At 44.4% G+C, this 12,695-nt stretch overlaps 1 protein-coding gene across 1 annotated transcript; it reads left to right on the forward strand.

Moving 5' to 3' along the window:
• The first annotated feature begins 5,702 nt into the window (after nucleotides 1–5,702).
• LOC115085711 (elongation factor 1-alpha-like) lies at nucleotides 5,703–11,450 on the forward strand. Its single transcript, XM_029592028.1, has 7 exons — nucleotides 5,703–6,028; nucleotides 6,316–6,495; nucleotides 6,749–7,045; nucleotides 7,356–7,506; nucleotides 8,692–8,948; nucleotides 9,387–9,621; nucleotides 11,179–11,450. Exons 1-7 carry the CDS (start codon nucleotides 5,867–5,869, stop codon nucleotides 11,292–11,294), a joined length of 1,398 nt encoding a protein of 465 aa, XP_029447888.1. The 5' UTR covers nucleotides 5,703–5,866; the 3' UTR covers nucleotides 11,295–11,450.
• The last annotated feature ends 1,245 nt before the right edge of the window (nucleotides 11,451–12,695 follow it).

The following is a 12,695-nucleotide window of genomic DNA, read 5'->3' on the forward strand; positions in this document are numbered from 1 at the left end:
TCACATGCAAGTCTCTGCTAGAAGGGGTTGATGCTAGCATTAGTTAATTGAAATCTAATAAGCAATGGATGCCAAGCATGCTTTCATTACTATTGTTTTTCTTATTTTCTATTTCCCTAATAAGTGCTGTCCCTGTATTAGTGTCATTACACCAAGCCCTGTGTAAAAGAGAAATAAAGCATTACTTACACAAACAGTTTGATGAATTCTCTAATCAGAAGGACAGAGGGTCACTGGTAAATAAGAGGTACACATAAGGGAAGTAGGATTGGAAATCCTAACTCTTCTCCTTACACTTTACCACCTGCGAACCCTCCTGCATGGCAAGCCTTGATGTGGGCCAGGGTGCTCCACTAGGGGGGCTCACAACTCTGGCCCCAATGGGGAGGCATCTGAACCTCCCTTGCATGTAGTTATTGTTATCGGGTAGCCTGACGCAGCCAGTATCCCACTACTGATACAAGTCCCCCCAGCATTGTAACTTTAGGAAGACAGGGCAGGTTGCAAAAGATGTTTATTGGCCTCTTTTTATCATGTGCAATATTTGCTGTTATCCACGATAATGGCCACTATGACGTGAGAAAAACATTTTTCCACTTTACTGCAAATCCAAAAGGTGTTATTTCCCACGATAAATCCAGCGTTTTTATGCAATATTTTCCTGTGAAATGTGGTAGGAGTCCCTTATTTGCATACATTTTCTTGGTTTTGCATACTCCTATGTAAATACTAACGCACATTGTGATAAGTAGCGCGCATTTAACGCATGATGATGCCTTAACAGAGCTTGATGAATGACCTAGAGAGTTTCATAAAAGGGAGCCATCAATAATATTGCACCATTATTTCCCAGCAGAACCAGGGAGCCTGGTGCCAGAGAGTCACTGGAACATAAAGTGCAGGGGGTCTGAAAGAGATCCGCTGCTAGAAAGCCGAAGTTTTAAAAACCTGCTGGGCAGAAAAACTGTCTCCTCAACTGGCTCTAGGGCTTCCCCCAGAAAGATGGGAAGAGCTCCATAATTCTAAAGCAACTGGATTGGGCAAATCTAGACCAGATACAGTCTACATTTTATAGAAAATAAAGATAGTGAAGAAACTAGTCAGGGTGTTTTGTGCCAAAGTGCAAATGTGAATGAAAATATAAAGGTCTTCATTTACGCAGGTTTCTGTAAACAAAGCATAGATGCAGTGAACATCATCTTTGAAAATGACAGACACTGCCTATCCTTAATAACCAGATCTGCACCAACAAACTCCAGAAATGAATAATCTGTTTGCTGAAGCCTAATGCTGAAGCTTTGTTTGGGGCCTTGATAACTGTTACTTTGGTTTCTTTTACTATAAGTTTGGCTACATCTACATACTTGCAATGTGTCAAAAGACAGAGAGAGATAGGACTCTCTCTCTCTCTCTGACTTTTCAGCCAGATGCATTATAATTTGCATCCTAAGTTTTGCAACATTGCAAGTCTCATCATATAGAGCTGACCAAATAGAAGCAGGGGCTCTTTTGGTGTAACAGTGGAGCCTTGGGCCAAGATGGGATTGGCTTCACCTGCAGGTTCTCACAGTCGGCAGGCAGAACTGAGACCCATCAGGACCTTCACCAGCCCATGTTCCCCTCGAGTTGAGCCTTTGGGTGCTGGGGACGGTGGAGTCTCTGCTGATGGCAGGAGAGGGCCGTAGAAAGCTGAGGCATAGGCAAGCAGCAGTCAGTCGTATCCGAGGTCCAGACAATGGTCAAGCGCAGGCAGCCATCAGTCATATCAGAGATCCAGGCAATGGTCAGTCATATCCAAGGCCAGGCAGCGATCAAACCAGATATCCGTTCCTGGGAGAAGACTGATGGATAGACAGGGCAGACAGGCGAGGAGAAGAACAGGCAGGGAACGAGGAAGGAACAGGCTGGAACGAAGACAAACCAAAGACAGCCGGACAAGGACTGAAGGCTGAAGACAAAGCTGGTATCAACACATGAAGGAGTCAAACCTATTGCTGTTCGAGAGCTGCCCTTTTATACAGCAGTACTGGTGATGTCATCTCCAGGGGCCACGGAAATTTTCCCACCGAGGTCCCTGTAAAGGCCAAAAAGAGATGTGCGCACGTACCTGGGGGGAGGCGCGGCATGCTAGAGTTGGCAGCGTCCTGCTACGCTGTGATCAGCAGCTTCGTGCCACGTTGGAGGAGCAGTGTTTCACTGCACAGCAACCCAACAAGGCTTCTCTGCATCAGGGAATGGAGCAATTGGCCTGGGACTAGAGGTAAGGGCAGCGGTTTGCGAGGTTGCTATGCTTGCTACTACTACTTATTTCTATAGCACTACTCCATAAAATACGTGAGACTGTAAGCTCTACTGATCAGGGACTATCTAAATCAAGAAAAACAAATAGGGCAAAAGAGACTTAGGGCATTTAAAATGATGACGAAAATGGCTAAAAGTCAAGGCAGTTGTGAGTGGGATCAGCTGTTAAGATTTAAAAGCAGCCTTAAAAAAGGTGGATGGCCCAGCTCCCTCCACCAGGGTAGGGTAACAGTGCTCAATGCAAATTCCAATACTATATCCATAAAATCATGACAAGGAAAATAAAATGTACAGCAATCAGCATAGTTAGGATGCACTTTACAAATATTCTTAATTTCTACTCAAGTGCTTGTTGAAATAGTTTGGCTTTCAATCTTTTTTGTAAATTTCAAATAATCCATCTCACGTTGGGATTCACTTTTCCAAAGAGTTCCATAAAGTGTAAACATGCAGCCTTGGTACCTGCCTATGAAGATGTACTGTATAAGTGACCTACCCGATGAGCACACCTAATGCAGGTAGTTATTCCTGGCAGCTCTTGAACGGTAGGTCGGGATAATGCTTTTAAAGGAGACAAGCATAAAAGGTGCGCTGTGCCTTGGCATGGACATATATCCCTGGCATACGCACGAAAGGCAGGGAACAGAAATTTAGATGAAAGAAACTTGAAAATATACCTCCTGTTCTCAAACTGCTGGAGATTGCTGTAGGATGTAGGAATCAAGGGAGGATGGCAGATACTGGGCACCACATTGAGAATGCGCATGAGTGCATCGCCCACCACTGGCATATTGATGGAGTGGTTGCGCTTTGAATCTTCTCCTCCAGCGGGGCTACATGGATGCAATCTATGGCCCCCAGGACATAGGATAACTCTGCACTAGCATGGAAATCCCTCTTCCGGGCCTGCCAGTCTTGCCTCTGTGTTGGTAAGCAGTTGTAATTGCAAATCCTGCTTTGCATGGCTTTCGGCAGCTGATGCAAGCACCTTGAAAAGATGACTTGCAATATTCTCCCAGCCATGCCGGCTGTTTGAAATAAGCAAGAAGCCATGAAACACAGGGAGCTCTGCAATTTAACAGAGCCTGGTATGGCTTGGGTCCTGGTTGTGATTGGCTTGAGCTCCATTTGGAGATCTTCATGAAAGGCCATTATGGGTAGAGAGTTCAAGTGGTACCTCCTGATCATCTCGTCCTATGGAAGATCCAGCAATGTGGTGCAGGGATGAAATATTCACGCCCAGTCTCAGTTCTCTCCAGCGGCACAGCAGCTGACGTGCCCCCCTGCTGCCCACCCTGTATCTGTGCTAGTAAAGGCCTCATCTCTTTCTCCTTTTCCTCATGCCACTGCTGGTTTGCAGCATGCAGTGTGCCAAAACAGCACTACAGTAACCAAATCTTTTTCACAGAAGCAGCATGGGCAGAGAGAGAAACAGGTTCAGTGCTAGGTGGGTGTGTCTGCACAATTTGGAAAAAAAAAACATGAAATTGGCTGTTTTCCATGGGAAATGTAATCCCAAACTGCAAATGGTGTAGCTATTTTTTCCAGCTTCATGTGAAATTTTCTTTAAATACCCCATGTTATTTTTTCACACAGAAGTAAGACAGATACTTATTTGTATGACTTGAATAAGATTTCTTCATTACCATAAAAATTAGCAGAAAAATAATACCACACAGGGTTGTAAATACTACATGGTATTCCATTACTGCAGGTTAGAAGATGATCCTCTTTAAATCATTTATCCTATCCATAAACGCATACAAATGTACAACCTGTACTACTACAGGCTCACACCCACCACCCGCGTAATTCCCAACATCTGGTGTCCACAGCCTAACCTGCTGTCCGTTACTGACTAGTTAGTGACCAATTACTCTCCTATTTCTGCTTACCAATGGGCACAAATTCCAACGGCTAGAAATCAAATATCTAACAGATGTCTTTTACACATATTTAAAAGCAAACAATACATAAAATAAATCCTTGTGCTTCACAGTTTACCATAACGTATACTATTTGTAGAAAATGCATGCCCACTGATTTTATAGAAAATGTCCTTACAGGACAGAAACTTCGACAGATACCATGAGCAGACATCCATGAACTCCAGAGACATATCTGAACAGATCTACCCTATCTGAAAAGAAACAAGAAGCTGACTTTCTTACCTAACCATATGCAAAACCTCCTTGAGTCTCTGGGAGGCAGAATGCATCCAAGTTGCCCCAACACCCAGGGCACTCATGTCCTTGCTTTCAGGCTTCCTGCAGCTCCTCAGTGTAGCCCAAGGGATGGAGTTTTTCTTCTCAGAGGTCTCTACCTCACAAGAGACTTCCTTCTTCAGGCTCTGCAGCGTTTCTTCCCCTCCTGATGACTTCCAATGACACCAAAAAGAAAGGATTAGTTACTAAGATTAGATGAGATACATAGAAAGTGCGGCCCTTTTTGATGGACCTACCTACAGTCATTAGCAGCAGACAGATCTGTTTTAGCTTGGTCTAAACATTGGGGCATTGCAGACACCTTGTTTCTTGGCTTTAGTTTCTACAGTCTGAGCAACCAACAGAAAGAAACAGAGAAAGTGAACCTCTTTTGGGAAGGATAAGGAACTTTCTGCTGACATCGGAAAGAAGCCTTGCTAGATACAGACACGTCTAACTCAAGCTGGCAATGAACGGGCATTAAGAAAAGTCTCTGCACGGGCTTTTTTTTTTTTATTGCAAAGATAATTTGGTGTTAGTAAATTCTGACTTGCTCCAACTAGTTAGGTCTAAAAATTCAGATTTCCAAGCGTAATAACTCAGACGTTTATAAGAGAATCTGCCAGAACGAACCACTATTAAAATAGTGGAAAGCTCTGATTTAAGTTCCTAGATTTGCTGAATAAATCTTGTTTGTTTACGGGTGTGGCTTGACCCGATGTTTTCTCTCTACCTACATATAAGCTGGTGATTGTATTTTACAGAGAACTCATCGACTCCCCCAAATCAGGGTTCTGTTTAACATATTCATCTCATTAGGTTTTAAAATACTATCATGGTTTCTAGCCGAGATTTATGTAGCAAAACAAGATTCCAACATGTTTACACGTGCCACAAACGGGTTTCTCCCTTTAATCAAAACGGATGAACAAAATAGTTAATCTTTGAACAACCTGTGGTGAGAGAAGGGTCATTTCCAACACCTCAGAAGTTATACACCTTAAATAGCGCAATGGTCGAGCATAATAGAAGAAAGAAAATGTATTTTACACAGGCAAATCACAGACAGGGGGAGTCTAGGCCCGATACTGCCCACCTGAAGCCTTGAAAAGTTTAATTTGGCTGTATTAACTGGGTGTGTCCGGAGTCCGTGCCAAACCGGGGCTGCGATAATTAGCGCGAGGGCGGCGAGTCTGGTTCAGCGCGCATTCAGGCGCCCTATAAAAAGCAGAGGAAGCAATCTCTTGCTTCCTAAAAATCGGGAGAAAGTGCTCTTCCAAGCTATATCTAAAGGTGGTATAATTCGCGGATTTTTCCTTGTTTTCGAAGGTTTGATAGTTCTTTTTCTGGATCGGGACTAGATGGCAGCTATGGCTGATAAATCATTTCCGAAGCCCCATATTAACATAGTTATCATTGGCCACGTTGATTCGGGCAAATCCACCACCACAGGTCATCTCATCTATAAATCTGGGGGCCTGGACCCCAGGACCATGGAGAAGTTGGAGACCGCGGCAAGCCAGGTGAGGGGGCTTTTCGTTTCCTTGCTGGTTAGAGACACCATCTGGGGTGGCTCAGTGCGGTTCCTATGACTCCCCACTCCTACATTTCTACCCCAACAAACAATCTTTTAAAGAGAAAGCCGGCTATAAGCAGGTGACTTGACTCAGTTTGGTCTCCGTCACTTGTTTCGGAAACTGGTAAAAACGAAACAAATGGGGGGGACGGGGACTAATACCGCTAGTGCTTGAACATGTAGCGCTCTCTAGCCCCATGTCGCTGCAAACCTTTATCTACTTCTCCCCAAAAGCTGGGCAAGGGTTCCTTCAAGTTCGCTTGGATCCTGGACAAGCTGAAGGCGGAGAGGGAGCGCGGGATCACCATCGACATTTCCCTCTGGAAGTTCCAGACCCAGAAGTTCACCGTCACCATCATCGACGCCCCGGGCCACCGGGACTTCATCAAGAACATGCTGACGGGCACCTCGCAGGTGAGGGCGCCGGGCGAAGGGGTGTGGGGGAAAGCTGTCGGTATTCAGGGAGGGCTCCGGCTGGATGGGGCGCGATCTCTTTGGTAATGGGGGGGGGGGGGTTAAGTGGATCCCTTCTCAAGTCCACTTAATCTCTTGGGGTGAAGGGGGCGCTGAGCCTGATTTGCTACAGCAACACGGGAACTGAGCAGCTTGATCATAACGGCACGGCCAGGCCGAGCCGGGAGTAAGCAGCCCTGCGCTTGCCTCGTAGGCCGATGCCGCCGTGCTCCTGGTCTCGGCGGCCACCGGGGAGTTCGAGGCCGGCATCTCCAGGAACGGGCAGACCCGGGAGCACGCGCTGCTGGCCTACACCCTGGGGGTACAGCAGCTCATCGTCTGCGTGAACAAGATGGACGCCACCGATCCCCCTTACAGCCAGAAGCGCTTCGAGGAGGTGGTGAGGAACGTCACGGTCTACCTGCGGAAGATCGGCTACAACCCGGCCGCCATCCCCTTCCTGCCCGTCTCCGGCTGGAACGGGGAGAACATTTGCTCCCCGAGTCAGAAGGTAAGGAGGAGGAGGGGGGGCACGTGCATCCAGGCCCGGACGCCACGCGGATGTGAGCGCGTGCTCAGTGGGCGCCTCTGGATTTTGAGGTTTGGAGCGTATTGAGGCTCCCGAATAATGTTCTGGGCACGCATTGCCGCATTTGTACGGCTTAGCTGGGAAAAGCACTACAGGAACCCAACGACTGTAACTGGTGTGAGCCACAGCCTTCCAGGGACGAGGCCCATGTGTACACTTTTTTAAAAGGTCTATATTCTAAAAGTAGGGCATAACTGCCTTCATTGTCAGCGAAAGTGTCTTTCTCACCCAGATGCCGTGGTTCAAGGGATGGAAGACCAAACGGAAGGACGGGTTTGCCAAAGGACAAGCACTTCTAGAAGTCTTGGACAATCTCTTGCCTCCAGTTCGCCCATCTAACAAACCCCTGAGATTACCACTCCAAGATGTCTATAAAATAGGAGGTGAGCACAATCTAATTATCCTAAGCTCCTAACCAGCTTTCATTGGGGAGACTATACATTTGAGGGGGATGTGTGGGAGGAGGGGCAGGGATATTTGCTTGTTTGGCACCATTTCTAATTTCTTTAAAGCATTGTTGGCCTACTCAAAACTGGCAAGACTTGCCAGATGGCTGCATTGTAAGCAAATGCATCTGAACTCCTTTTAAACGAGAACTGAAATGGTATGGAGAAGCTTGCAGCAGTGATGGGATATACCGAGGAGACCAGACTGGCCATTCTGAGCTGTTTAGTTGATTTCAACCCTGAATGGCTTTGCACTATGTGCTACAGAGGTGAGGCACACCTGATACAAAACACTTCAAGACTAATGATTGCCCAAAACACTGAATGCAAGCTTTAAAATTAAGGTGTTGCAAAGTAACCTGACCTTAGCCTTAATTTTATGTTGCCATACTTTGCCCTCTTAAATATCACAGGTACAATGTAGCTGTATTTCAGGTGTCAGACTCTTACTTTTGGAGCACATCTGGAGTCCTTCCATCTGGAAACAATCATGTTTGGAATAAAAAATTTGTGCCCAACACATTCTTGGACCCAAAAGTCCTTCCTGCATGCAAGCAATAACTGTACAAACTAGGAGACAAAACGTTTTTGTGGCTAGAAGTACAAATCCTAAGCTTTAACAGCACTTGGCCTGATCTGCATCTTATTCCCACTTTTTTGGCTGACCTGTAGAGGGCAGCACTGCCATGCCCTTCCCCTTTCCCTTTTTTCTAGTGCTCTGCAAAGCAGGTGACACAGGAACGCTGCAGGAGAGGCTATGGTCTATAGCAGTATGCAAGGGATCAACCTGCATGAAGGAAGGGGGATGTTGCAGAGGGAGAAGGGTACCCTGTGCCAGAGAAGTGCTATAGCTGCAGTTGAAGGGTGGGGCACCTATTTCAGTGACACAGGGTGCCAGGTAACTTAGAGCCTGTCCTGATGCAGATGAAAAATGTGCTGCTTCTAAGTCTCTCCCTTAAACTTAGATAGTAGTACTGTTCTAGTACCTCCTACTGGTGATCTACCGGTAATTTGCTATGGCTTGCCACACATGGATAAGGCACAAATCATAGCTCTTTGGTATTCCCTCAATATTTTGAAATTGTTAGGTGAAGCAATGTTAAAATCTTTTTTTTCTCTCAGGAATTGGTACTGTGCCTGTGGGGAAAATAGAAACTGGCATTCTCAGACCAGGCATGACAATCTGTTTTGCACCAGTAAACTACACAGCAGAAGTGAAGTCCATTGAAATGCACCATGAGCCGGTGCAGGTTGCTTTTCCAGGCTATAACATTGGCTTCAATGTCAAGAATATTTCGGTCAGGAACTTGAGGCGAGGAAATGTGGCTGGAAACTCCAAGAGTGACCCACCAGTGGGGGCATCCAGCTTCACTGCACAGGTACGTTTGGCACTCTGAACATGCAGGCCTATCCCAGCTCTTCTCAGCATTCGGTCTATGGCCTCCTGCCTAATACAGGAAGTGCACAGCAGCACTCATGTACTCGTGTGCTTTACATGACAAAGTGCTAAGGAAATATACTTCATGCATCTGCCATATAACTAGGAGCTTTAGACTTGAAAAGAAAAGCCATATGTCTCAAGTAGATTAATAGCAAAATATCTGGCTTTCTTTCTAGTACTACCTAGCACTAATGCTTGTAACTTTTTTTGTCTAATCTACTGGCTTATAAGTAGAAGTTGATGGGGCCAGGACTGGGCACCACTGCTAAGTCTCCCCCTTCTGAGACTAATCTTGTAAAAGTTGATAAGACCATGAGGAATTGCTTTCAGATGAGTTAAGCCAAAAAGATGTAATGACTGCTTTATTTTCATCTAGGTAATCATCTTGAACCACCCAGGCTTCATAAAAGCTGGCTACTCTCCAGTAATAGATTGCCATACTGCCCATGTCACTTGCCAGTTTGCTGAGCTTCAAGAAAAAGTTGACAGGAGATCTGGTGTGAAACTGGAGGATAAGCCAGCTCGACTGAAGTCAGGAGATGGTGCTACTATCAAACTTATTCCTATTAAACCATTCTGTGTGGAGCGGTTCTTTGACTACCCCCCTTTGGGTTAGTAACTTTTACAGAAAGCTTAATATAAAATCCTCAACCTATTATCTGTAGAATTCCCTAAAATGGCTTAATTCCACTTAATCCTAGAAAAGCCTATTAACTTAAGAGGAAAGTCTGAATTACATTACTGCACTATTGGTATTTGCTGCAAATTCCTTTATTGTTCAGGGGAGGTCAGGTGCTTGTTAAATGAGGTACAGCCTTCTCTACAAGGAAGATACACCTGTGTTGGATAGGCTTATTAAGATGAGACATTTTGCTGTCTTGAGCAGTACCAGTTATATTCCACAATATCCACTTACCCATTTCTTGACTAGTTTTCCCTTTGCCCTTGTCCCTAATTCATCTGTCAATAGGTGGTAAATACCTCAGGGCCACATTACATGTTTAAATCTTTTACCTAATGCAGGCTTCACTGTCATACCATGGTACCTGCATGGTTATCAGTGAGGTGGCCTGACTGCATTTCATAATGGAGTAATGTGGGCCAAATACTTAGGGATATGATTAAAGGTCTAAATATAGTTAATAGAACTCTTTATATAGAGGGGAGGTATTTACTAGTATATAGGGATTTGTATGCCTTGCTGCATCTTATCTTAATAGGACATGCACTGGGGTGCATTGCTGCCTTTTTATAGATGGGTTGAGTTTTTAGCATTAGGTATGGCTTGGCAGGCTTGTTACACATAGGTCTGTCATGTTTTTTTGCATTTTTTTTTTTTACAATGCCAGAATCAATATTTTGTAGATGGGGGGGGGGGGAAGGGGTGAGTTCCTATAGATGCAGAGTATGTTTACATTTAGCCCCATGATCGTGTTCAGTGTCATGTACACAAGCATATTCTGGCAGGTGTCTCAACAGGTTGAACCACTGCTCTAGGGACTGGAAAATATGTTCAGGTACTGTGGGTAATATGCTTCAAAGTGTCAAAGGCACAATATATAAACTAAAACTACCAACCAAGGTCCCATACTTAATCTATCCAGGATGGTAGAGACCCAATGAGGAAGTAAAATTCCATGAGTGAGATTACACAAGCCTTTAGAACGAGGCAGCATCCTTGCAATGTAGACAGGAATAATTGGGCAGACTGGATGGGCCCAATGGCCTTTGGCATTTCTCCTAGAAGCATGTATTGTACCTTCTACTCTGCAAGTCTGACAAATCTTTACCTGTCCAAATGTTAAGCTAAGGCACAGCAATCCATCTTCACATTCCTGGGAGGCTGGCTCCTATGCCAGTGGTTCTCCCCCTATCCATGGAAAAGCCAGCCTAGCTTTTCAGGGTATCTGTAACAATGTATGAGATCTGCATGCACAGCTCTTATACAATGGAGATCCTGAAAATTCAACCTGACTGGGTTACTGTCCATCTCCCATATAACATCAAGTTTTGAACAGTCCATGAAACAAGACTTACTTAACTGTAGTAAATGTCATGCAGCTCCGGTGGAAGATGGTTAAATGTGCAAAATTAATCTTGACATGAAAACAGTTTTATCTGGCAATAGCAAAGTTCAGAGAACCTGCTCACTGTCCTTCTCATTGCAGGTCGCTTTGCTGCACGGGACTTGAAGCAGACAGTTGCTGTTGGGGTCATCAAGTCGGTGGAAAAGAAGACTGGAAGTGCTGCTGGAAAACTGCAGAAATCTGCACTTTTGAAATGAATTTGGTTTTTCCCAAGATATAGGAGCAGAGCTACTAAATGGGCAAGTCTTCCAAGCAGGAATCTTTTTTTTTTTTTTCTTTACTGCTCCAATACTGAACTTGCAAATCATGATTGCATGAATTTATTTGAAAATAAAGTGGTGTTGCAAAATTGACTCATGTCCTGTATTGCAGTAAACCTGAACTCTTTTTTAAGTAGAGGCACATTCAGGTTTCCACAAAGTTATTTAATTTAAGGTAAAAATCCTAAAACTGCTCTTGAACGGCTGCTGGTACTGCTTTCCTGTGAATGCTGGTGGGTGCCAGGGTCCTGCTCTTGGCCATTTAACACTTTATGCAAGGTGTTTAGCTGCTTCTCACTTATCTTCTGTGAAGCTGTTGTAGAGGTCTGGTTACTTTCCATCAAACAGATAGTGGGTTGTAGACACTTCATTCCAGTTTATGGTCCTCAAAACAGAGGAACATCTTTTTCTCAGGCTTGCAATATTGGTGTTTTTAGTACTTTGCTGCTGTGCTCTCCTTAAACTGCAGCTATACAGCAATGACTGCAAGTGAGCTTAGTGGAGCCTAATGCCAGAAGTTATTACAAATGATACTGAATTCTGCTGCAAAGTTGTTTATAGGAGCCAAACAGATATCACTCCAACCCTGCCTTCTGTGTTGGCTTCCTATTCAAATGCCCATTAAATGAAGTTTTGATTTTAATCAAGGCCTGACTGCTTCAGTTCCCAGCTGTAGACCTTCATAATCTTCAGGGTAGCACTTATCCCCTCCAGCAGCTCAGTGTGCCATGTAGAAACTTAGTGCTAGAATGATTTTCAGAGTGTTTTCACTGGATAACATTAAGAGCAGAGGTTTCCTTAACATGCAGGAAACATCAGTTAACTTTATTTTTCTCAGGCTTTTGGGTAGCATGCCTTAAGTAAGGGAAGACGGCTCCAGTCCTAGAGTACCATGCACAAGTCTAGTTTGCAGGATACCATAATGAAGATAACATGAAACTCGAATGCACTACCTCCATTGTAGGCACATATCTGATGCCTTGTTAAGGATTTCCTGATAACCAGGCCTGTCTGGCTCTTATGGACTAGTGTGGTCTAGCACCTGCTCTAGGTTATTGAGGTTTGATATGTTTAACTTGATGGACTATTGGTCCTTGCAATATTTATGAAAGATCTTTTATGTGTAATATTTATCCTAAGCAGGTAACATTATCACAAATGTGTTAGGCTGACATTTATACTGCTTTGTTTATGACAAAGTGTACAGATTATTCACCAACTAAATAACACTAACCAAATTAAGCAAGCCTCAATTCTTAAACAAAAATAACCTTCTGGCATGCCTCAGCCCCCAAATGCCTGCTTTAATAAGAAGCTTTAGACCTTTTTCCTGAATCT

This window comes from Rhinatrema bivittatum, chromosome 2 (assembly GCF_901001135.1).
Source record: "Rhinatrema bivittatum chromosome 2, aRhiBiv1.1, whole genome shotgun sequence".
Lineage (NCBI taxonomy): Eukaryota > Metazoa > Chordata > Amphibia > Gymnophiona > Rhinatrematidae > Rhinatrema > Rhinatrema bivittatum.